Source organism: Marmota monax, unplaced genomic scaffold, assembly GCF_021218885.2.
Source record: "Marmota monax isolate L192 unplaced genomic scaffold, Marmota_monax_Labrador192_F-V1.1 WCK01_AAM20220418_F8-fsc00005, whole genome shotgun sequence".
NCBI lineage: Eukaryota > Metazoa > Chordata > Mammalia > Rodentia > Sciuridae > Marmota > Marmota monax.
Genome location: NW_026692254.1, coordinates 15,004,498 through 15,028,884, shown reverse-complemented (window position 1 = coordinate 15,028,884; position 24,387 = coordinate 15,004,498). Strand labels below are relative to the sequence as shown.

General features: G+C 40.1%; 1 protein-coding gene across 2 annotated transcripts in view; it reads left to right on the top strand.

Annotated features, from left to right (window-relative positions):
* Positions 1 to 14,053, top strand: part of Asb7 (ankyrin repeat and SOCS box containing 7) — a 40,480-nt gene extending 26,427 nt beyond the window's left edge. The window contains exon 4 of one of the 2 annotated variants that reach the window (XM_046436004.2): positions 10,608 to 14,053. In XM_046436004.2, the coding sequence (XP_046291960.1) occupies positions 10,608 to 10,747 (140 nt within the window). In that variant the 3' untranslated portion in view covers positions 10,748 to 14,053. The remainder of the gene's footprint in view (positions 1 to 10,607) is intronic. The other variant, XM_046435988.2, reaches the window with a different exon arrangement.
* The last annotated feature ends 10,334 nt before the right edge of the window (positions 14,054 to 24,387 follow it).

Below are 24,387 nucleotides of genomic sequence, written 5' to 3'. Positions count from 1 at the left end.
TGACTTACTACCAATAGATTCTTATTCTAGCCCAGCTGCCTATTTTCAGCCCTGTAGAATCTGTGCGTAGAGTCATGCAGCCAGGTGGCTGGGAGGGACCTGCTGAGCATGTACTTAATATGAGGGGCAACAATAAGCATCAACAGGAACTTGCACCTAGTACGTCCTCAGTAACTGCTGGGGGGATTGACTGGTTGAGCACACAAAGGGGCAGGGACTGAGTAAACTTGGGATACTTTCCAGAAGTGTCAGACCATCTGTGTTTTTAAGGCTGCAGTCTTCCTTTGTGTTCTAGTGCCTCCACCTAAATCATTCTTTTTGACTCTCTAGTGGTGTTTCTGCCCAAAGCAGATTTGATGTTCCTGCTTCACCCATGCATTCCTTGGCTCTAATAGATTTTGCCAGCAAATTATAGGTGCTAGAAGGAGCCACTGTAGCTGCTGCTCTTTAGAGCCCTCCACTGAGGGTTTCCTCTCTTGGAAACCAGAAGGAAAGAAGGTTGGGTAGTTCAGAGGGCCCAAGTCAAATCTGTGAGCTGCTTGAGCCCTAATGCCACTGAGCACCAGAGCTCTGTTCACCAAGCTGTTGGCTTCTAATCTGAGAACTCAAACTCCCCAGGTAAAAGGATAGCAGAGATATACCACTTGGTGGTCTTTCTCCAAGGCCATCTTTTCTATTATTATTTTTTTTTTCCTTTTTCTTTTTTTGAGATGGAATCTCACTATGCTGCCAAGCTGGCCCCGAACTTCTGGGCTCAAAACATCCTCCTTCCTTGGCCTCCTGAGTAGCCGGGAAATGAGTGGATGCAAGAGTGTCTAATTCCTTCAGGGCCATCTTAATTGTTTATTGCACCATTTTGACTAGAAGCAGCTTATCAAATTGGAAGAGGCCCCAGAAATCTTAATCCTGGAATTTAAAAACTAAAAACTTGCCATAAAAACTCTTGATACATTCTGTATAAAAACAGTGGATCAGGTGGCTTGGTCATAAAGTAAGGTCTTCTGGTATCACATTTATAATGAGTGGAGGGAGAAGCCACAAAAGTTTCCTGTCACGGTCTACCTACAGACTGAGCTATCCAACAGTCAGACTTCAGAGACTCCCACCTTCTTCCATGGCTGCAACTTGACTGGTGGCCTCCTCCAGAAAGCAGCCAAGTGAAGGAGTAGCTTCTCTGTGCCCAAGAGCAATAAAAACAACCAAGAATTATATTAATAATTATAGTTAATTTAAATTCCCTGGCTGGTAGTTGCAATATCTGTGTCATATGTTAAGTCTGGTTCTGACGCTCTCTTTCTATCTTTTGTCTATTTTTAGAATGACTTTAATCTGTAGTATGCCTTGTAAATTTTTATTGAAGCAAGATATGATAGAGGATAATAGGAACTGAGGTAAATAAGCCTTTAATGTAAGGTGTTTTATTACTGTGCCTAGGAGTTAGGCTGTGTGTAATGTTTGCTGGAACTGTATGTACTAGAAGGTTCCTATTCCAACAGGGTCCTTGTTTTGGGTTCCCCCAGCCTTAGACTTTGGGCTTCCCTCCCACTAGGAGCCATGAGGGGGTCTTTATTGGCTCTTCACTTTGAGGACCTGGTGGGGTTCCTGGAAGTAAAACTCATAACCAGAAGGGGGCTTCCCAAGACTATGACCTCACTAGTTCATACACAACCTCTAACAGTTCCTCAAACTTGCCATTGAAGTGTTCCTGTCAGTTCCAGTGGCTCCTACTACAGGTAAGCAGATCTCAACTGTGGTTCTTGGGGTTTATTTCTCCATGTGTTTGGTAAAGTTTGCCCTACAACCTCAATTTACTGATTGATCCAAGATCAATAATTTTAGTTCAAATTTTTCTTTAAGGACGGAAGTAACAACTACCAGGCTCTTTTCCTGTTGGAGCTGAAACCAGAAGTAAAAATTTTTATCATTTTTACTTAAAATGTAAAAAATACATCCTATCTGTGGTCCTTTAAACTGAATAATATTTGTCCACTGGGATCAGAAACACGGGTCTCCCTATATCAATAAGGTCTCTCTACTGTGCCTGTGTCAGAGGTGCTGTTAAATCAGCAGGATGGGGTGGGAGAGAGCTCCTAATGGGCTCCTGTCTGACTTGCCTAATAAATAAGGGCAGATCTTTTACCCTTCACCCTCCACTTCTGAATCTTAGTTTCTTTTTTTGAAAATTGGTGAAGTCAGACCATAGTCCTTAAGATCCCTCACTTAAAATTTTTACTGGTAACAAGTTTTTTGGGGGGGTGTTTTTTTGTTTGTTTGTTTGTTTGTTTTGGTATTGGGGATTGAATCCAGGTGCATTCTACCATTGAGCTACGTCTCTAGCCCTTTTTTATTTTAACACAGAGTCTTGCTAAGTTACTGAGGCTGGCCTCAAACTTTCAATCCTCCTGCCTCAGCCTCCTGAGTCACTGGCATTAAAGGCATGGGCTATGGTACCCAGCTGCCACTAACCACTTTTAAAGGCAATGACTTCCTACTGCTTGCAATTTAAAAATAATTTTTGTTTCATATAGAACTGTTTTTTGTTTTTTTTCTTCACCAAATGGGCTTCTCCAGGTCCTCAAGACTGTCTTATGTGTCCATCAAGTCTAAACTAATTTCATTAAGTATTGTTTGCCCTTTTCACAGTGATGACATTTACACTTTATGACATTTGGTAGACAAGCTGTGGAGGGTAAACTCTGGCTTGTTAGCATGATATAGGCAGTGGCCCAACCCGTACTCAATAGTCATTGCATCTTTCCAGCAGGCGCTTTCAGTAAAGAGTATTCCAGTCCCATTTAAGAATACCTTTGATGAAGCAGTAAAATTAATTTTATTAAATATTACCCTTGTGTGTATATATTTTCTTAATATTCTGTGGGATGGAAATGGAAAATGTTCTCACTGTGTACCAAAGTGTGATGACTGAATTGAGGAAAAGTAACTGTAATTCATTTGAGCTGAACCAGAAGTTTTTTTCAGGAAGCACCATTTTTACCTGAAAGATTAACAGCCAAACTATAGATTTAGTCTTGGGTTATTAGCAGGCATTTTCTTGAAAATGAATAAAATTCATTGGTCACTTTAAGGAAAACAACTGACAGCCTTGATGGCTAGTCGAAATTTGAACTCTGAAAATGAGAATTGGGGAAGTTTGTATTTGCCACTGTGAGATTCTAATGTGTAAAGGCTTTGTTCGAGAATCATACATGGGTAAAAGACCCAAAGTGCAAGATAAATGGATTTTAATCTAAAAGAGTACAAAAAGTTCACCAGTTTGGTTTCAAATTCTGTATTTCAGCTAACCTTGAAGAAGCCATCACTTGTGTGGTTTTGATAGAGTATCATAGAAGATCTACAGTTATCTGGAAAAAAAATACTAAAATATTCCTTCCTTTTCCAACTGCATGTCTGAGTAAGGCAGGGTTTTCTCCAGGTACTCCAATCAAGGCAGCATATTACAACAGATGAGTTGCGGAAGCAGATCTCTGAGGTCACACATTAAAAGAGATTTGCAGGGGATGGGAGTGTGGCTCAGTGGTAGAGCACTCGCCTAGCACGTGCAAGGCCCTGGGTTCGATCCTCAGCACCATATACAAATAAATAAATAAAATAAAGGTATTTTTTAAAAAGAGAGAGATTTGCAGAAATATGAGAGTAATGCCATTTATCTCAGGATCATTTTTGTTTTGGAAATCAGTTCAATTTTTCCATAAAACTTTATTTCTACTTCAACTGATGAATTTATTACTGTTACTTGTAAGTGAATCAATAAAGGTTTCTAAAATTTCTATTTTCTAAATGTGGTAAATATGGATAAATTCAACTCAATTAAAGAAGAATTCTTTAAGGTCCTACCATTTTAAAGGTACAAAGAGGTCCTTAAACTAAAAAGTCAACACACAGTGATGTGTAATTTCTACATTGAGATTTTTAAAGGGTGTCCTTTTAGCCTAGTATTTTGGAATTTGATGAATCTCTATTGTATTTCTATTAAGTTAAAATTTGTGGGTTATGTGAAGTTTTAAAAAATTATTGCTTGCCCCATGCTATCACATTTACTACGTAGGTTATGTTGAGATTGGTGATTCCTGAAATTTGTTTATAAAACTGTGGCCCTACAGATACTGTGATGTAAAACAGATTCATGATTCTCATCAGCTGAAAAGACTGGTACATTGGATCCCAGAGGCCAGTTACAGAGATTTGCCATGCATGGTAATGTGTAAAAAGTGCCAAGCCCCTGAGTAAATAAACCATTTAACTTTGTTTGCTAGTTCAGCAGCTTAACTTTCCCAGCTTACTTTCTTTCACACAGCATCTTTTTATTTCTATAGCAAGCTCTGGTCTAAATTATTCTTAGGGCAGAGAGTATGCTATTTGGGTTTGTGTTTAAATCCAAGGGAGTCTGAACTGAGGCAGTGTGATCTGTGTTCTGGAAGACACTGCTCAAAGACTGGAAGCAGCCATCAGTATGTTTCAGCGGTGTGTAGAAGGTAGGACTGGGTTGGATTTTTATTTGTATGTTTTAGGAAACTGAATGGCTCATATTTCCAAAAGAAAAAGATTAAGTGGATGGGAACTGAGTTGTGTAAACTGTTTCGCAGGAGACAATCTGTCAACTACTTAAGCTAGTAACTTTCTGGAACTTCAATCACAGATGTTTAAAAATACTATTTTATAAATATCACAATAACCAGAAATATGTTTTTGTTTATATTTCAGCAATAGTCAAGTACTATGTTTGTGCAAAAACAAAAGTACTATGTTTGCAAAAGTAAAATACAAGATTTCAAACTTAAAAAAAGGAGGGGAAAAAACACTCACACACACACACATACACACAAAACTTCAGAGCCAGGGCTATAGCACAATGATGGAGTAGCTTGATTAGCATGCACAAGGCCCTGCATTCAATCACTAACACTGCAAAAGAAAAAATAAAATACACACACACACACACACACACACACACAGGACCAGTAAAAATCATGGCTTCTCTTTTTTAATTTTAAGAAAAGGAAATGGACTGAGACTTTCTAAGCTGAATCAGTACAGCAGTAGGTATGTGATCATGCAAAATGCCACTGACATCTACTCCCCTTACTTACTGTCCTTTCCAATGCTGCTTTAATTTTTTTTTTTTTTTTGGTAGGATGATTCATTTTAAAACAATATTATATAGTGTAACTATTTGGAGACATTGTGTAACACATTTTAACTAAGGTTATTTTTTATTATTTCTTTTTCTAATGAATTATGGATTTTTGTCAGGTATCTATATCATAATCTAAATAGATTTTCCATTCTTAATTATTAAAAAATTAATAATCATTTCTAGTTTCTAAAATTTAGAAATTAGCAATCAGTAGCACATAGTTATAAGTCAATTTTATCACAATTTAAAATTTAAAGATACAGAAAATCTTATTTTGCACTTTTTCACAGTACTTTTATTACTTTCTATTTTTAATGTTAGCATCTAAAGATTTCTTGTCATTTGTTAGTAAGCCATGTATGGTTTTTTGTGATGGAGTACCAAAGGAAGTTAGAATTCAAAGCTCATTTGTCTATGGAAAAAATGTAACCAATAGGCAAATGTCAGAAGACTGATAAGTGGATACATTTGGACTCTAAGAGACTATGCCATAATTTTTTTTAAGAGAACTAGAAACTGCCTTGGCCCTATAAAGTAAAATTTGTGTAGCACATTTCATACTGCCCCATAGTGAAGGGAATTCAGAAGCAAGAACAAAGGGAGAACATGTGTTTATAGTAGGGTTTTAAAAATGGGAAGTAGAGATAAAACACAGAGATATGTATTGGGAGACCATTCCAGATTTTGACCTAAGATGGAGAGGTTCCTGAAGGAGTGACAGATCATGCAAACCAGAGGAGGCTAAATCTTTCCCTTTATTTCTTTACACACTCCTCTCTTCCTCCAGTCTCCCCAGCCCCCAAAGAAAAACCTGGGATCTGTTTTGCTTTAATGTTGTCCACTTGGGTATTTAAAATATTTTGTCTCTCTGTCTACCTGTATGAATCCAGATATTTTTATCCAAATAAATAGATTTGTCTATCACAAATATAGTAATGGTGCTGTCAAAGGAGGTAGCTGGTTCTTGTTTTGTAATTTATACTAAACTGGACCCTTTAAAAGCTGATTTCCTATTTTATACCAGCCCAATTACTAGTAATGATGGGCTTCTTTACCAAATGGAAAGACTAATAACCCTTTGAACTATTATGTAATTCCACTGTAGTTGGTTAGTCTGAATACCTTGGAATTTTTCTGCATCCCCCAAAGCATTTATAATTTCTTATTTTTACCCTTTTTGAGAGGTTTCTCTCACGTTTTCCCCTCTTATATTCCCATGGACTAAACAGTTGTTATTTAGTGGGAGCTACTTTTCAAAAAGCCTAGAAAATGATGTGCACATCTGTCTTTATGTTTTTGCCTTCATTCTCTTCATTCTTTCTCTTCCTCTACTATTCTGTCTTTCCCCTGCCCCTTTAATCTTTGGTACAGTGCATTGTTTAGTATATAGTAGGTGCTCAGTAAATACTCTTACGTGTTCTGTTGACAAGAATTAAGTATTTTTGTTTTAATCATAATCTATTCCTAAAATATTATTCCTGAAGACTCCTGGAATAGTTTAGGAATAACAACAATTACAATGAGTAGTCCTTATTACTCTTTATTATTTAGCCCCCTGTTAAATCAACAATGCTAGTATGACAAGATGGGTTAGTATTTATATATAAGTGCAGAACCTATAAATACATCCCTCATTTCATCATATCTTTTTATATAGTTAAAAGTCATGCAGTGGGCTGGGGTTGTGGCTCAGTGGTAGTACCAGCACTTGCCTCGCATGCATGGGGCACTGGGTTCAATCCTCAGCACCACATAAATAAATAAAATAAAGGTATTGTATCCATCTACAACTAAAAAAGTTAAAAAAAAAAAAAGAGAAAAAAGTCATGCAGTGATTTCCAGAATACAGTTTCCATCAATTTTCCCAGGACTATTTCTGAGTAATAAATTGTTCCCAATAACTAGTTGCTCCTTAATGGTTATACTAATTAGTTTTCTTACTATTTTAACATCAAAAAGATGAAGATTCTCCCTTCCAAAGAGGGTGCCTTTCTGTTTTTTTCTGGGAATGAGAAGCAAACCTTATCTTTACAAATATTTAAAAACCCATTGACCAAATAATCCCCTTGTGTTTGGCACTCTTCTTAGCACTTTTTCAAAATTAACTTTTTTAATGCTTATAAAGCCCTTGAGATAGATGCAGTTATTTTGAGGATACTGAGGCAGAAATACCTTGGTCAAGATCATGCAGACGCAGGGCCAGAAGTCAGACCCAGGCAGTCTGACTCTGATATATCACTATCATTAAAGATAGGAGTTACACAGGCTTGAGAAAATAAAGATCATATTCTCCCCAAACATACCAGATAACTGCTTGAAGGAGAAGAAACACCACCAAATTGAGCAAAGTGTTCCCATGTATTTAGGCCTAAAATGTCCATTAACAGCGTTCTGATATATTTGGATCTGGACAGTCTGACTGAGCTCCTAGCCGACCTCTAGTACCAACGCACCAGCCATCTGAGTGAGCCATTTTGCAAGCAGGGAGGCCCTAGTCAAGCCTCTCCAGAAAACACTGCATGGAACAGAGAAGGGATAATAATTGTTTTAAACCACAAAATGGTAGGAGAAATCACTAAATACTAAGGGTAGTAGTAGTATTGCCGAGTGTAATGATGATAAAAATACTACCATTCTCTGTTATCTATGCCTGAGTCTTTCCCAGTCAGTGATAAGAGTATCCAGCCACATTACACAAAATATGAGGGAGAGGAGAAATTGTAGTCATCTTTGGGGAGGACAGTCTATCACAAACACGATTTAAGATGAACCCCCATTACATAACCTTTTTTCCCAGTCCTTTCTAAGGGATAGAGCTAAGCAAAATTCCAGGAATTTTGTTTTTTTCCACTTTGTTGATGATATGTTTTCTATATGAATGTATACTTATGTATGTCAGCTTAAATGATACTTGAAAAGAACCAACCATCTATTAGAAAAATCAACTATCCCCCACCCCCGTCCCTCTCTCTCTCTCTCTTTTAGTACTGGGGATTGAACCCAAGGGTGTTCTACCACTGAGCTACATTCCCCAACCCTTTTTATTTTGCATTTTGAGATGGAGTCTTGCTAAAGCTAACCTCTCAAACTTGGATTCTCCTGCCTCAGCCTCCAGAGTCACTGGGATTACAGGCATGGGCCACCACACCCAACAGGAAAATTGGATTCTTTATTTAAAAAGAAGAAGAATCATATCTAATTCATATTCAGATTTGCATTTTCAGGTCAAATACAAAAGCATTTGTTGAAAAATGACAGTGATAATTCATTCTCTTCCCCAAGGTAGCCCGTGAGTGGTGATGAAAAATAATTCAAAACAGGTTAGGAAATGACTTGCTGTTATAGGCATGTTTCACCACATATTGACTGTTTTATACTTTAAAGGAAAGCCTATTAAGTATTCATTTATTCCAGCTAATATTTGTTGAGTACTGTGTCAGGCCTTGGGTTTACATTGGCAAATGGTATTGGACATGGTCCTGGCTTCATGACATATGTCATATGGTGAGAAAGATGGGCATTAATATGTAAGACCCAAACATGGAAAGGTAAAATTACAGCCTGTTATAAAGGAGGGGAGCCCTAAGGGTTTCCATAGGGAGCATGATCTAGTCTCCCGATGAAATGCTGTTTTGGCAAAGATCTGGAAGATGGAGAAGATTCAGTCTTGTCCAGAGACCCCTTGAGTGTATAGGTCACATCCTGCATGAATCCTTCTACAGACATCTGTGGTTACACATACCCCAAGTTGAGGCATTTCCAAGGCAGCAGTTGCTTCTGCTGTGACTCTGCCAAGAATGCACATGTTCACTATGCTCTTGGAAAGCAGCATTCACCCAAGCCTTGTAGAATAGTCGTCTGAGTTTGAGGACTGGGAGCCTTTTTCACTCGTGAAGAATTATTTGAGTAATGGTGATCACTATAAACAAGTATAATTCAAGTAAGGGGTTACTAAGAATAGCAGTGTTTCTGCACATATGGCCTGAGGAGTCTTACAGTCCCCTGGTCCCTTTCAGGGTATCTATGAGGTCAAAATGATTTCCATAATAATATTAAGACATTATTAGCCTTTCATATATCTTCTCTCCTGAGTATAAGTGAAGTTTTCCACAGACTAGATGGTACAATTAACAGACGCATATGTGAAAATTCAGCTGTCCACTTTTAAGCCAGATATTAAAAAACATTCCAGAAATGTGAAAGAATGCCATTCCTCTCACAATTTCTTTTTAGTTTTTGAGCCATTACTTTTAAATGAATTAATAAATATCTCTAAAATTTGTTTTAACTTCTCATATGGTAATTATCCATAGAAATAACCCACATCAAAGTTCTTTTGGGTCCTCAATCATTTTTAAAAGTGTAAAGGAGATTTGAGACAAAAAGTTCAAGAACCACTGAAATACAGCATCTACCTGACCATACATACCCATGTTACTTAATCTCTCTGAGACTGTCAGTAAAATGGGGATGATGATCAAAGTACTTCCCTCATAAAAGGATTAAAGGAGTTAATACGTGTCAAGAACTTATAACAATACATGGCACAGAGTAAGCAGTTAATATTTTAGCTTTTATTATCATTACCATTTAATAGGAAAGCAGAATGTACATGACTCCAAATATGTTGAAGCACTCACTGTTAAACAAATTTTTTTGCTTGTGTTTGTGGCCATCTATATGGTTTGGGAATGTATTCAAAAGTGGAATAAATTGGATTTTACTTTGTTTCGTTTGAGTTGGGTGATAAGCAGGGGTTATTGGCAGGTGGTTAGGGTATGAGGTGTGAAGCAACATAGATTCAGACTTGCTGGAGGGGCCTGTTCACACTCCCTGCCTGCTGCACCTCTCAGCCCTCATCCTCACAACCAGGGTTCTTCTCTGTCTAGAATGACAGTGAACAAGTGGGCAGATGTCCTTTAGAAAGTTCCACAGAGATTGAGAGGCATCAAGGCTCCAGCATCCTAGACCCAGAGTTGAAAGGGCTTGAGGAAGAGAGTATCTCATTGGGTGCGTATTCTTCAGATAGTGTCTCTGGCCCAGAGAAACAGTTTGCTCTCAGAGGCTTGTCTACAGATTAGAGGCCTCATCAGGACAAGAACCAGAGTTCTCTTGATTTGTGATAGAAAGACCAGGCTTAGACTCAGAACTGGTTTTTAGTCTCAATCTAAGGTTGTCTGACATTGAACAATTTACTTAAATCTCTGATACAGAGTATCCTTATTTGTAAAATGGAAATGGAAATTTCTACCATATTGTAGAGGATTGTGACAAGAACTATCTGAGACTTCACACGGACATGTCATTTAGTCAGTGCCTTTCTGATCCATGGTGTTTAAAATCCATAGAGAGCACTCCCAGTGAAATAAACAGTTCTTTTCAAAATCTCAAAGCCCATCTTAAATATTGTGCTTGATAACAAAGTAACATTTTCTTTTTTCTGTCTTTTTAGGACAGCCCCGAAACTTGCAGGACCTGTGCCGAATTAAAATTCGACAGTGTATAGGCCTTCAAAACCTAAAGCTACTTGATGAACTACCAATTGCCAAGGTCATGAAAGACTACTTAAAACACAAATTTGATGATATCTGATATATCAGAACTGTGAGCAAGATTAGGAGTTATATTCCAGATACTTAAAAGGCTTTTTGCCTTGCACAAAGTATATCCTATGCAATTTCTGATTTTCTGTGAAGTCAGAAAGCAGGTATACACTTTTAGGTTTTTTGTTTATTTGGTTGGTTTTCATTGTAGGGGAGGGATTTTTATATATATACATATATATATATATATAAACATACACCACATGCTTGAAAGTCTTAATTTGGTTTCTTGGTCCAAGTTTAAGAGGTCCAAGCTTTCTATACAACATTGCATTTAGAAAAATTTGTCTTTCCTAAATGACACAAGCAGGTTTGAAGTGGAGAGTTTACCCTTTCCAAATTTCTAGTTTCATTGGCAAGCATGGTACCAGAAACCAGCAGCACACTTGTCGAAGTTTGAGGCACAGTTTCACCCAGGGGGGTCCTGGGTTATACTGGAAAATGCCCTAAATTTTTTTTTTAAATAATGCTGTCACCTCATTCATTTTTAATGAGTATAAATTGGCTGTTTCAAACTGTTCTCTTTTTTTCCTAATTAATGTAGCTTTCAAATGACAAAAATCCAGTACCTCGGCTTTCCTTTTGGTGTGCTCGTTTTTAACTTATTTTTTAACAACGATAGGACACTACCATGAGACACTGTGTCTCAACCTCTCTCTCTCTCTAGTTGAATTGTGCTTTAAAAAAAAAAAAATTAATGAGATAGAAAATAACTTTATAAAGCCAGTGTATTCTGTTTTTAAAACAGTGCCTCCAGTGCAATACTCTTTCTGGTGTATTCTATCCATTATTTTACTTGCTGTTCATCATTCCACGGCCGGCTTTGACATGCCCGGGAGAACAGGAACCGCCACTTTAATTTTCATAGCAGACCCATAGTGTGTCAGTTACAATTTCTATTTTAAGCTTTATCTTTTACTTCACTTTAAGCAGCAAATTTCATATCCTGGTGGTAGAGTATTTCCTAAAAATAGCCCAAACTATTGTTAAACCATTTGCCTTTAATGGTTAAATAATTTGGGGTCGTTTCATAGTGGGTTTTTTTCTTCCCAGTTTTAAATTTATGTCTACATCTATATAGATATAGATATATTTTTTAAAGGTAAAATCTCTAATGGGTGCATATTTGCAAGTCTGGCTAATTCCTAATATGCTAATTAAACATTTCCGGTCTATTTTAAGGTTCTGTACAGTGAAGCTCTTCAGGATTGTTATTTTCTCTTCTGGGTTGATTGGTCTTTTATGTGCAGTGTAAACACAGATATGATAAAGTGTCTGACAATGGAAAATAGCCCAGAGGCACTAGGTATCTATGATGTCCTGGCCGACGTGTGCTTCATTCATTCATTATCATGTTAGTTTCAGAAGCACCTCAAATGTCCCAGTATCATTTTTAGTGATTTGGGAAATGCCACAATATTTATATGCTATTAATAAATTGGTTATCAGAAGTTTACAAGATGAAGGGCTTCTCTTTTCTTGTCTGAATTTCTACTTATAAGTCATAAAAACTCTTTCACCTAGAAGTATAACTAAGCCGAGCCAGGAGATGACGCTGGCTTTGCCTTTTTCAGAGCCAGCAGTGCTAGTTTCTCAGGCACAAAGTTTGCTCTCTTGGCTAGCGAGTAGTCCTGGCATTAGAGAATCTGATATGCCTAAGCCATGTGCAGGTTTCTGAAGAAAGTGCAGCTTCGGGAAAAGGATTATTAGGGGAAGCACTTATGTGGACTGTAGACTCTTACAGGCACCTAGTCAGCAAGAGACCAGTTCTGTTAACCATCCCCAACTGTAGCTGGCAGAGCCTGATGGATAGAAGTGAGTAGTCAGATGTTTGCCTCTTAAAAATATTCTCCAAAACATTATCCCCAGAAAGTCAGAGTAAGTCCCTTGTGAAGACAGTTGCTGAGATGTATTCTCATTCTTTAAACCATCCCAGGTCAGATCTGATATGTAGAAGCAGCATTAGGGACACATGTGGCCAGAAATGAATTGGGTGTTGCTTCTCTTAAAACCCCAAGCCCAGGGAGATGAGGATGCAGGAGGGTGCCTAGGGTCCTGCACTCTGAGTGGTGATGTTAATATTTCATTTACCCAGTGCTTATATCCACATATGTATATTAATTTATTCAGTTAGTTTAAAAGGATATTCTTTCCCCAGCGACTCAAAGATTTCCAAACTAAGTTAGCCACTGAGTTTGAGCCAGGGAATTCCAAGGAAAAAGATCAGATTAGGTGAATTCTTTGTTCTGTCTTGCTGCTGTGACTTCAGAAAAAAATTATGGGAACTCTTCCTGGAATTGAAAATTCTATTTAATGAAGAAGTGTATAATTGCATTATTTATTGTTTGAGGTTTGATTTATCTGAAAGCTTCAAAAGAATATTTTATGTTTGTTTTCAATAAAGTCCCAATCACATATCATATTTAACAATAACTAAAATTTCTTGCAATTGGTAATAGTAGAATATAGCAGTGAACATACAGATCTGCATTCGAATTTGCTTGCCAGAGAAGCATTGAGTAGAAAAAACAGGTATTTTCAGAAAATCAACTGATTAGTTTTTCAGAATCCTGATTAAAATGTTCAGCATATTATCAAATTTGTCGTTGATTCTTTGTTTCTTTTGAAATTTATTATTGAAACTTAACCACTCAATCTTTATAAGAATATATTTGGCAGGTACACCAAAGAAACCAGCTCATAAAAGATTTATGATCATTAATGAACCGCAAACCTCATTTTTTGAAAAGACGTTTGCTTTTTTTTTTTGTAAATATTTGTGTTTATAAATGTGCAGAAGAGTAAGAGTGTTTTTAGATTATTTAATTCCCACATTTCTAAACTATTTACTACAGAATAATCCATGCTTGTTAGTTTGGAGGACTTGACTGTTTTGTTTTTTAATTCATTATCAGTCATGCTTGGAACAACATTTCCACTAGAGAATTCAGTGTTCTGGCAGTGGCAAGAGTACACATCTGGTGCAGGAGGGAGTCTAGCATGACTTGTCAGATGCACACCCTGAGAGATGAGAATGTGTAGCTTAATTACCAGAGTGGACCATGCGAAACTGAGATTCTAACTTCCCTGCAGAATTGCTCATTAGCCCAGGATGTGATTGGGATGAGGCTGTTTGCCTGCAAATTTAGCTTTCATGTTAACTCCCAGTGTGTTATATCATAATGTATTTTGTTCTTCCTTTGTAATGTAAGTTTTGCTTTGGGTCAATTTGAATTAAAAAAAACTTAAATATGGTTTAAAAAAGATATTGGAATTGTGTTTTATTTCTGGTCTTCCTTAGCTTTTTAATATTTCTAGCTACTTAGTGAAAAACAAAAATTCATCTATCATTCATCAACATTTTAGATTGCTGGGACTAAGTAAGGATGTGATATAGAAAACAGTACCACTTTACATCAGCATTGGATAAACCAATTTCTACCCTTCTGCTAAATTTATGTTTTAAAAATGCATTCTGCAAATACCAACCAACAAAGTTGTTGGGTGTGTTGGATACAGTGCTGAGCCTTCTTGGGTCATATTCATCACCAGCCTCATGCACGTACACCTTGACCAAAGACGGAGTTCAGACCACAGCTTTCTAAACACAGTACAGTAAATGTAGTCACAGTGCATCTGAGGTAGTTTATTAGCCGGCAGGAGCTTGAAGCAAAATAACTTGGATTTCTCACTTCCTCCCTATGACATAAGCACAGCTTGATTCAGGAGAGACCTGAAACTCATATAAATGATGGTGTGCGAAGAGAAAGGGAGGACAGACTGCTTAGCACCCTGTGCAGAAAGGGGCTGTTTTGGAGTTATAACCTTGATGCATACTTGTCCAGGGTTTGGCACCCATGAAGGCCAAGAATGGGACATTTGAAATTATTTCTAATGATCAGCATGGGAGTTAGGATTTGAAAAATAGCTGTGTTGCTTGGAAATCTTGAGGTCATTCCTTTTCCAGTATGATGTAAGGAGTGCATTGTTTTCTCAGCTGAAAGACAGTTTATAAAAATGGTTTACTTGCTATTGATAAAACAGATTATCTGCTTGATAACAGGAATATTTTCCACATCCTGTGTAATTGGGTAGTCAAGAAGAAAGAAGATGGGTTTGTATCATCTGCCTATATTTATGTAACTTAATATAACTGTTCCATTAAGTGGAGTGAGTGATGCTTCACAAATTTTGATGTTAGATTTTTTACCAGCTTAACTGCTGAAGACTGAAATTTAGGCTGGAGTTGATGTGGACTCCCAACATACAAAGATGATTGTCTGTCCTATATTATTGGCTCTTCTTTCACTACATGAGGTCTTTTAAATCTTAGATAATCAAAATAAAGGGTCCCAGTAAATGATGCTACTTGATCTCATAACTTTCTGTATGCCACTAGTAAAGAGCATTCAGTTTTGTATTATATTTCTTGAAGACCATGGCACGTTCCCTAAGTTTGTTACCTTCTGAAGATCTCTGTGATTCTTAAGCATCAGTTCATTGTACAAATCACACTGGAAAAGACTGAGGCAATTTGTGAATGTTCTGTATTGGCAGGGGACTAAAACCTCGACCCCTAGCTAGCCCTGTTAAAGTGCCCTGAGAAAGTGCTCAGCCCATTGACTAAATGCTAAGAGGTGCTCTTTCAATTCCATTCATTCAGCTATGCCCAGAGTATCTTATGTTGCCTTCCAATTGTGCATCATCAAGCAAAATGATTTTTTAATTCTGAAGACCCATAAACCATTAGAAGCAAAGGATCTGATGAAGACAAATTACTTTTCCCTTGCAAATATGACCTTTATTTTAAAAAGTAATCATTTGTAATTATTGTAAATATATTTTAAATTAAATCTTGATTTGTTCCCAGCATGTTAAAAATCTCACTCAGGAGGGGCAGGTTTGTGGCTCAGTGGTTCTGCGTGAGGCACTGGGTTCAATACCTGGCACCACATAAAAAATAAATAAATAAAATAAAGGTATGGTGTTCATCTACAACTAAGAAAGTATTTTTTAAAAAGTCACATCTGTGTTTTCTTTCTATTAGGAAATTGTTTAAAATTAATGAGTGATTTTATGTCACATTAAGAAGAAGTAAAGTGATTCAGTTTTCTGTGAAACAGTTTTATTAATCAGAAAAGAGATGGCTGAATTTAGACAACAGGAATCAGTTTAAGTTGAGAAACTGGGTTACGTGACCAGTAGACTGACCCTTTGTGACGGACCCAGAGGTAATCCAGCTGCACAATTTCCTATTTTATCTGGCAAATGGAGTCATATTGTTCTTGCTGCTCAATTTTGAGCTAATGTTGCTTTTCTTCCTCTGATAGTTTTGGGTCAGGTCACTGCTTAGTTTTCTTTTTCTTTACCAGAAAAAAAAGAGCACTCAGAGGGCATGGGCTTACTGTACGTGAATGTTTTAGATTTCTCTAGAGGCTTCTAGATTTCCCCTCTCTTAATTCCGGTTACTTAGCCCTTAAGCGAAGTGCATGCTTGTACACAAGGTAAAAACTTAGCCCATTAAATTGCTTTAGTTTCCCAATTTTAGAGTTCAGGAATTTTTTCTGCCTTACCTGGGTAGAAATATGGCTCACTATTTTGGAAGAATGCCCACTAAATTAGTCTGGGCTACAGCCATTTCCCACCTTGGGTAGCACTTGAGGGAACAAATTGTATTTCTTCCTAGTTACTGTTGTTCCTAAGAAACCATTTTCCCTGAGTCCCCTGGGCTCAGAACTCCTTGAGAACGGACCCTGGGTTTTATTTGCTTGCTTCTCCAACCCTGTTGCCAAAAGAATCCATTTTCCACAGCTTTAGTTACATGTGGCCATTGGTACCATGATGGTGAGTTTGGGGATGGCCCATTGAAACTCTGGCTGCAGGGAATGGTCTAGTCAGGAGTCCCTAGTTGAGCTCCCATGGCACTTGGAAAGAGGAGGGGTCCACTCTATGAATGCCCAGTTCAGAGCTGTCCCACATGGATCCCTGGCTAGCTGAGGTATCTGCATGAGTTCCAGCTCTGTTCAGAGCTCTCCTCAGTTCTCAGGGCAGCTAGATGGGGACTGAGGGGTAGTCCTGCCCCATCACCACTTCATGTGCTTTTTCTACAGTTGTCCATATCCTGCAGACATGAATGCTGTGTGTATTTTTTCTGTGTGTATTTGTGTGTGGTGGAGGAGGGGTGCTGGGGATGGAACTCAGAACCTAGCATATGCTAGGCAAGTGCTCCACCACTGAGCTACAGTCCCAGCCCAGTATAATTTTTTTATTTTTTTTATGTTGTAGGAAAACACTGGCATAGTTTGTCCTTTTTTCTTTCACTGGTAGTGTAGGCTGAAGAAGCCAGGCCTCCCTAACCTTTTGCTAGATCTTCAGCTTTCCATGGCTTAGCATGGCTTAGCATGACAATTGCCCAAGTCACTTGTCTGCCATGGAACACAAATCAACCCACTGTTAATAGAGCAAAAATAGAACAACACAGATTTTGGCAGGAGTTGGTGAGTCAGGATTTCATAGGTGTACTTCCTAGATTTAAAGCCCACCAATCCATAAAATGCTCATAACTTCCTACTAAATGTGTTCTGAGAGCTCAGTCTTGGCCTCCACTTGCCTTTTTGAATAATCTTGATTGAAAGGAAACAGCCTGTCTTCTGGGGACCCCCTTAACTATATGTGCCCTTTGCCAGCCTTGTGAGCATGGCTGGACCGATTACTTTGGCTTTGTGTTTTTGTTCCCACTGTGAATTTACAAGATGGGTTGGATAACTGAATGAACTTGCACCAAGAAGCCAGTGGTGTGTACACTAAGCTTTTTCTGTTAGCTTTCATTACAGAGATGGAAATACTACCAGCCTTTCACCAACTTATGCTCCCTCACATTTATAATACATACTTCCACTCAGAGTTAAAAGGATCTGGAAGGGAGAAGAACTAGGATATTTTGCATTAGAGATTAAGTTGAATTGAAATAAACATTCCTAGTATCAGTTAGCAACTAGTTGATTGTTGATACACTTTAAAGTTGCTGCTTACTCACCTGGAGAATTCCAAAATTTATGTAAGAAGCTGATAGATACACTATTAGTTTCTAGACTTCTGTGTGATTATCTGGCAAATATAAAGTAAAACTGCCATGTCAGTGGTAGGCTGAGTGATGTTTCTGACTTGGAGAAAATATTGAATCATGAGAGTTTACCCTAATGCACCAGCCCTTGATACTAAGGTAATGATGCACTGTCCCAGAAAGTACTCTTGGCTCAAATATACTACCCACAGAAAATTTCGAGGTCCTGTGATTAAAATTACATTGCACATGTCCATGACAAGGTCACTCCCTGTCAGACCCAATTCAGGGTAGATTTTAAAAGTCTCCACCACCGCCTCCCTGGCCTCCACTCCCATCCCTAGCAGCTGTTTCTTGTACGTAAGCCGTTGTGACTTAGGACCTCCACCTGCTGAGGTAGAACCAGTGGAGGAGAGAAGGACATCACCTGCTGCCTGACTCATAAGGGAGAACCAGCCCTCGAAGGAATAGAGTAGCCACAGCCAAAGTCTGATGACAGGCTCCTAGGTGTACCTGGAGCCACAACAAAGACAGGCAGAATGGTAGCCATAACACCCTTGCCTTGAGGTCCTGAAAAGAATGGGTGCCACAGAGTTGTGTGCAATGCCCTGTACCCACCACAGTCTAGAAAGCAGCAACTTCTTTGCTGCAGCCTGTTCAGAAAACCTGTCTATTAAACCTGTCCTTAAGACATGATTATCTGTCCTGTAACATGTAAATGACAAATTACTGTTATCACCCACCCTGAGGGGTCGTGTGTGTGTGTGTGTGTGTGTGTGTTAACATTAAGATAAAGCCTTAGGGGAACAGGGATGTGATTCCAATAAAACAAAAAATGTTGAAACAACAGCTCTGTCCCTGTCCACAGAGGTGAGGCTGGCCCATGGCTTCCAGAGTGTGATGCGCACAGGGTGGAGGGATTCCAGGCTATGGGCCTGTGGATTGGGAGTGACTTGAGCTCAGTCAATCTAAACAGGATGGGAAACTGAGGAGAGGAAGTGGAGTAGATGGCTGGGATCAGATTCTAAAGTTGCCTGCTATTTCTAGGGCTGGGTAGAGCAGAGGAAGTGGTCTTTGTCCTTCTGGACCCTGAGTCCATACCACCCAAAATAGCAGTTAAGTCTCCCTCTTGGGCCAACTTCTTCAAGGTATTCCTGTTCTAGTTGGGAGGGTGCCCTGGCTCTCTGACTTCCCATTTAATGATCCCAACTGTGTATCTGGAAAGTCCTGCTTGGAGTTCTTTCTAAAGGGGAAATTACGGTTTGTTTTCTGTCTCCACCTGCTATGCTGTAAGCCTCTGAAAGTGAGGGATCTGGCCTTGCACTTTGCATCCCAACAACTAGAAGAGTGCCACATGTAGTCACTGGCTGGCAGGTGTTTGGTGAGTGGGGAGTGTGTAGCCCACAGCACTGATACTAGGAAAGTACGACAGAAACTGAACTTTGATAGGTCCCAGTACCTACTGTGTAAAGCCGGGTTCTCATCACCACCCTGTGAGTTACTTCCGATTATTTCCAAAGATGAAGAGGCAGACTGTGATTCTTCTGACTCCCTCCCTCCACCCGATCCCTTCTCACCTTCTCAGCAAGAAGGCTTCCCCAAGCTTCTGAGCTGGCATGATTCACGCTTCCTAGTGTTCCCACAGACTTGCTTTATGACACACATCTCCACTGCCTTGTTCTTTGTGTGTTCCATCTTCCTCTGAGTTCTGAATTCAGGGCTGTGAAACCTTCTGAGGATGTGCACAGGTGGCTTTTCCCAGGAAGAGGATCTATGGCACTACCACAGTGTCCAAGACGCCTATAACACCAATAGTGTCAGGGGCTGTGCATTAGGGAACACTGTGAGAGTTCCCCGGGCCTTCAGCAGAGTGCTGCATGTGCTGTGGTGAGTGGTGACATGAGTGTGGCACACTGTCTCCTGCCACCTGGACCTCTGTGTCCCTGCCTGGCCCTAATTCAGGTTGGGTAAGATTTAGAACCTGTTTGCTTTTATTGATTTTCTCTCTGTTTTAATCAGTTTTACCCAAGACAATCAGCTTATAAAGAGGAAAGGTTTATTTTGGCTCACAGCTTTAGGGGTTTCAGTCCAGGATTGGTTAGTCCTATTGTCCTAGGTGTGTGTTGGCACATGATGGCAGGAGCATGTGGTAGAACAGAACTGTTCACCTCATGGCCAGGAAGCAAAAGACAAAAAGAGAGACAGGGTCCCAAGATCCTCTTTAGGAGCATGTCCCCGGTGACCATAAAACCTCCCAGGAGGCCCTACAGGCTCCACCACCTCCCAATAGCACCATGCTGGGGACCAAGTGTTTCACCTGTGGACCTTTGAGGAACATTTCAGATGCAAACCATAGCACTTCCCTAGTTTTCATTTCCTCACTTAACTCTTGCCATGTGGCTCCTGTCTTAAATGCAAAGATTACAGGAAGCAGAGAGTTTGTAAGCTCACAGGGGCTTTGAAGAATCTGGTGCTGCAGGTTAGTGGAGAGGAGAGGGCTGCAGGGCTTGTGCATGTGCCCCTGCTGGTGATGACACTGGACCAGGCTTGGGTGCTCATCATTGCCATCCATTCACTGTGTTCCTCTCAGCCCTAACTTCTCGCAGGCTCTCAAGTTCCAACATGTAGCTGGCTCCCTCTGCCGAATGGGCTTTGAAGACAGATCCTCAGTGCTCTGAGGGGAAGCAACAGCCACACTGAGTGTCCTGGTGATAAGCCATGATGTTACTGCTATGAGGGGGCTCCCCTGCATGAGAAAACCACCAGGAGGCCACTGTACGCCTGGCACAAGGCTTGCAGAGGCCCGCGGCCGAGCAGGGTGGGGATGCCAGCACCCGAGTTCATGCCTTTGGTCGGTTGCCTCATCCCTGAGCCAGGCTGGCTCCCCAGGGTGTTTAACTCCTCATTGCATCCTCTTCTGGACACCTTTGTGCATTAAGATAAAAGGGCTAGTATATAGGCTCTGGCGTGGAACATCTAAACCCTGCATTATACAAGGATCCTGATGATTCCTTTGAGAATTCCATAGAAATTCTTAGTCACAGAGCCTATAATTAAGTAACTCTGGTTAGCTTCATGGAAATGCTTGATGTTTAGGAAGCTATTAGGGTCTTAAAATTAAAAAAAAAAAATTAAAAAGCCCTACCCTGAGATTAACTGGTACCATTACTTCCTGCTCCATTTAATAATTGTTTTAAATTAAAAAGTACTTTAATCACCTTCTGTTTTAACAGGAAGTAATAAAATGTCTGCTTAATAGAAGCCAATATTTGCAGGATATGTAGGTTGGGATATTCCACAAGTCAGAGTATATATAATAAATATCCCCAGAGGAGTCCTGAGTCTGCCTAACCCAAGTGTAGGGTGCACACAAGATAGATACCTTATGTGATGTTAACAGACTCCACCCTTTCGTTCTTTCCTGAGCGTATTAATAGAATCCTGGGAGAGTTTAGAAATGATCCAGTAGAGGCTTCCTTGCTCATTCAGTACGCATTTTTTGACTCTGGCCATCTAGGGATCAGAAGGAGCCATCGCTGAACCCAGCTGATTGACAAGTGAAAGGAAGCAGGGTTAGCTGGGTAAGGCCAGGGTAGGCCAGTGTGTGCCAGCCAGCATGTGCCTTGGCATCACCCAGGAGGCAGGCTGCCAACGGTGTGTCCACTTTCCAAGTTCTAAATGGAGTGTGGAATTATGGTGCTCTACTGTGTATATTGGTGCAATTGAGCGAGCATCAGAATCCCATGGAGGGCTTCTTAAAATATTGCTAGTTTGTGTGGTGAAACACTTCTGTAATCCCAGCAACTCAGGAGGCTGAGGCAGGAGGATCACAATATTGAGGATCCTCAATTTAGTGAGATCCTGCCTCAAAATAAAAAATAAAATGGTCTGTAGATGTAGCTCAGTGGTAGGGCAGCCCTAGGTCCAAATTATAGTACCACACACACAAATTATATTTATAAATATATATATTTAGAGAGAGAGAGAGAGAGAATTTTTTTAATATGTATTTTTTAGTTTTCAGTGGACACAACATCTTTATTTTATTTCTATGTGGTGCTGAGGATGGAACCCAGCACCCCACGCATGCCAGGCAAGCGCGCTACTGCTTGAGCCACATCCCCAGCCCTTATATATGTTTTGATGGTTCCATCCCTAGAAAAGTGAAGCCTAAGAATCTGCCTTTCTAATCAGTGTCCAGGTGATGTGAATGCTAGTAGTCCTGGGACCACACTTGGAACCACTTCATTAGGGTATTTGGACTCACCCATGGCAAAACAAAACCAAACAAAAAAACAAAACTAAACTGAAAAAGAATCTAACATTCACTATAAGATATTATAGAAACCACCTACCTGATTCTCTATGAGTTGTGAATAAAAGTACTTCTGGTGATTCTTGGGGCTCACATGTAAAAACGAGTCTCCTGACTTTATAGGCTAGCCTTGGATAGTCCTGTATGAGTTATGTTAACAAAGACTGCAAATCTTTCCTACCGCATTACAAGCTAACTCCAAGTCTAGACCTCTGTGTCTCCAATTATCTTTTGCAACTACTAAATTTAATTTGGGCACAGACAAAACCGGTAGCCTGTAGTTCTGTTATCCTGCTGTTATTGTTCTTTAGCCTCGTTTAGTAGCTCATAAATAACATGTGTGCCAAACATTAATAATGACAGCCCTAACCTGTTTGGGGGTGGGGGAGACAGTGGGTCCAGCTGCCTCAGCCAGCATGTGCCTTGGCATTGCTCAGGAGGCAGGCTGCCAACCGTGTGTCCCTAAGATCAAAGCACTGGCAGCATGGTCCCAAGCATTGATGGCAGAGAGAAAACACCTTGCCACATTCATTTGGCTGAAACCAAAGCCCCCCCAACCAAAGCAGTTAGAAGGAATCACTGCATCTACAAATCCTTTCCCAGCCCCTGAATGCACCCTGAGCTTCTTGGGGGCTAAGCTGATGTTACTTGATTTAAGAAATAAACAAATGAGTTAGCAGGTGAGGATACTCTGCAATGGCTGCTGCTGCTGCTGCTATTCCTGGAAGCCACTCTAAGAACCAGCAACAGGGAATAATCTCTGCACGGAATCTGCCTGCCAAGATAAAGAAATGTTTCCTTTTTCTTAAACACCTGCTTTGTGGTGTAATTGCTGTACCAAAAAAAAAAAATGCACATATTGAATATATGCAATTTGGTGGGTTTGATTGATTTTCATATGAAGGTGGGAAGCCAGACAACCCTGAAAGAAGGGGGATGTGCAGAGTTTCTCCTCAAAGTATGAAGGCTGCTATTCATGAGCCAGGGCCTGCATCCAGCCTACCCCTTGCTCTGAAGCCTGGCCAGGCTGGTCTTAGAATGGCTGGCTTCAGGTCCACCTGGCCCAGTGCTGTCAATCTTGTAGCTCCATCCTGACAGCAGTGACAACTGGCAAGACAGGAGGGAGGAGGGGATCAGAAACCCTTCATCAGGCAAAAGTGTCTAAGTATTTTAATGGTCATCTTCTCCAACCCTTATATCTCCTTACTGTCCAACAGAATGTTTTTCCAAAGCAAAATGCAGCCAAATCCCTGGCCTACTAAGATCACAAACAATTCCTGATCTGTTACAATATTGATTTGATTTGCCTATTTGGGTTTGGGAGGGACAACATGAATGTGATGAAATAATAATGTTTTGGAAGTCAGTTTGTGGCTGTTTGTGCTATTTATTATTCTCAGAGCCTTCAGTTTAAATTTTTAAATCTTTTCCCCCCAAATGAAAAATTGCCATCTCACCTACTGGATTGTAATTTTTTTTTTTGTGGGCTGGGTCTGTTTTTCCCTCACACAGCTTGGCATGTTACTCCTTCCTTGAAAGTTTTATTCTGTTTTAGTTGAAGAAACAGACTCCTTTGGTTCATTGGGTGGTTATTTATGTAGAGAGATTCCTTCCTCCCTCCCTCCCTCCCTCCCTCCCTTCCTTCCCCCTCCCTCCCTCCCTCCCTCCCTTCCTTCCCCCTCCCTCCCTCCCTCCCTTCCTTCCCCCTCCCTCCCTCCCTCCCTCCCTTCCTTCCTTCCTTCCTTCCTTCCTTCCTTCCTTCCCTCCCTCCCTCCCTCCCACTGGGCACTGCAGTCATTCCTGGAAGAGAAAGGGGATAGGAACCTGCCTTCCGCACAGTCAGACCCTGGAAGAAGAGAGGAGACAAAGGCAATGAGTAATGCACACCGAGACAGTGAGGACCCTGAAGGCCACAGATGAAGGGCTGCTGCAGAACACCCCCACACACATCACCACCACCACCGATGTCTAGCTCTGTGTGCTGAGTCACTTGCCAAAGGCAGAAAAAAATGTGACTTGAGCATCCCATGAGTGAGGCCACAGTCTGGCTCTGCTGGTGACGGGTGGCACCAAAGACTGTAGGATCTCTTGCCCAGGATTAGGGGGATGAGCTAGAGGCTCCATGACCAAGACATACAGTAGGATCCTAGTGTTCCAGAGAAGCTGGAGGGGGAAAGACAGGCTCCTAGGACAAAGCTCCAGCTGTGAACCCCACAGGTGGTTTGTTAACATACTCCCCACCCCACCCTCT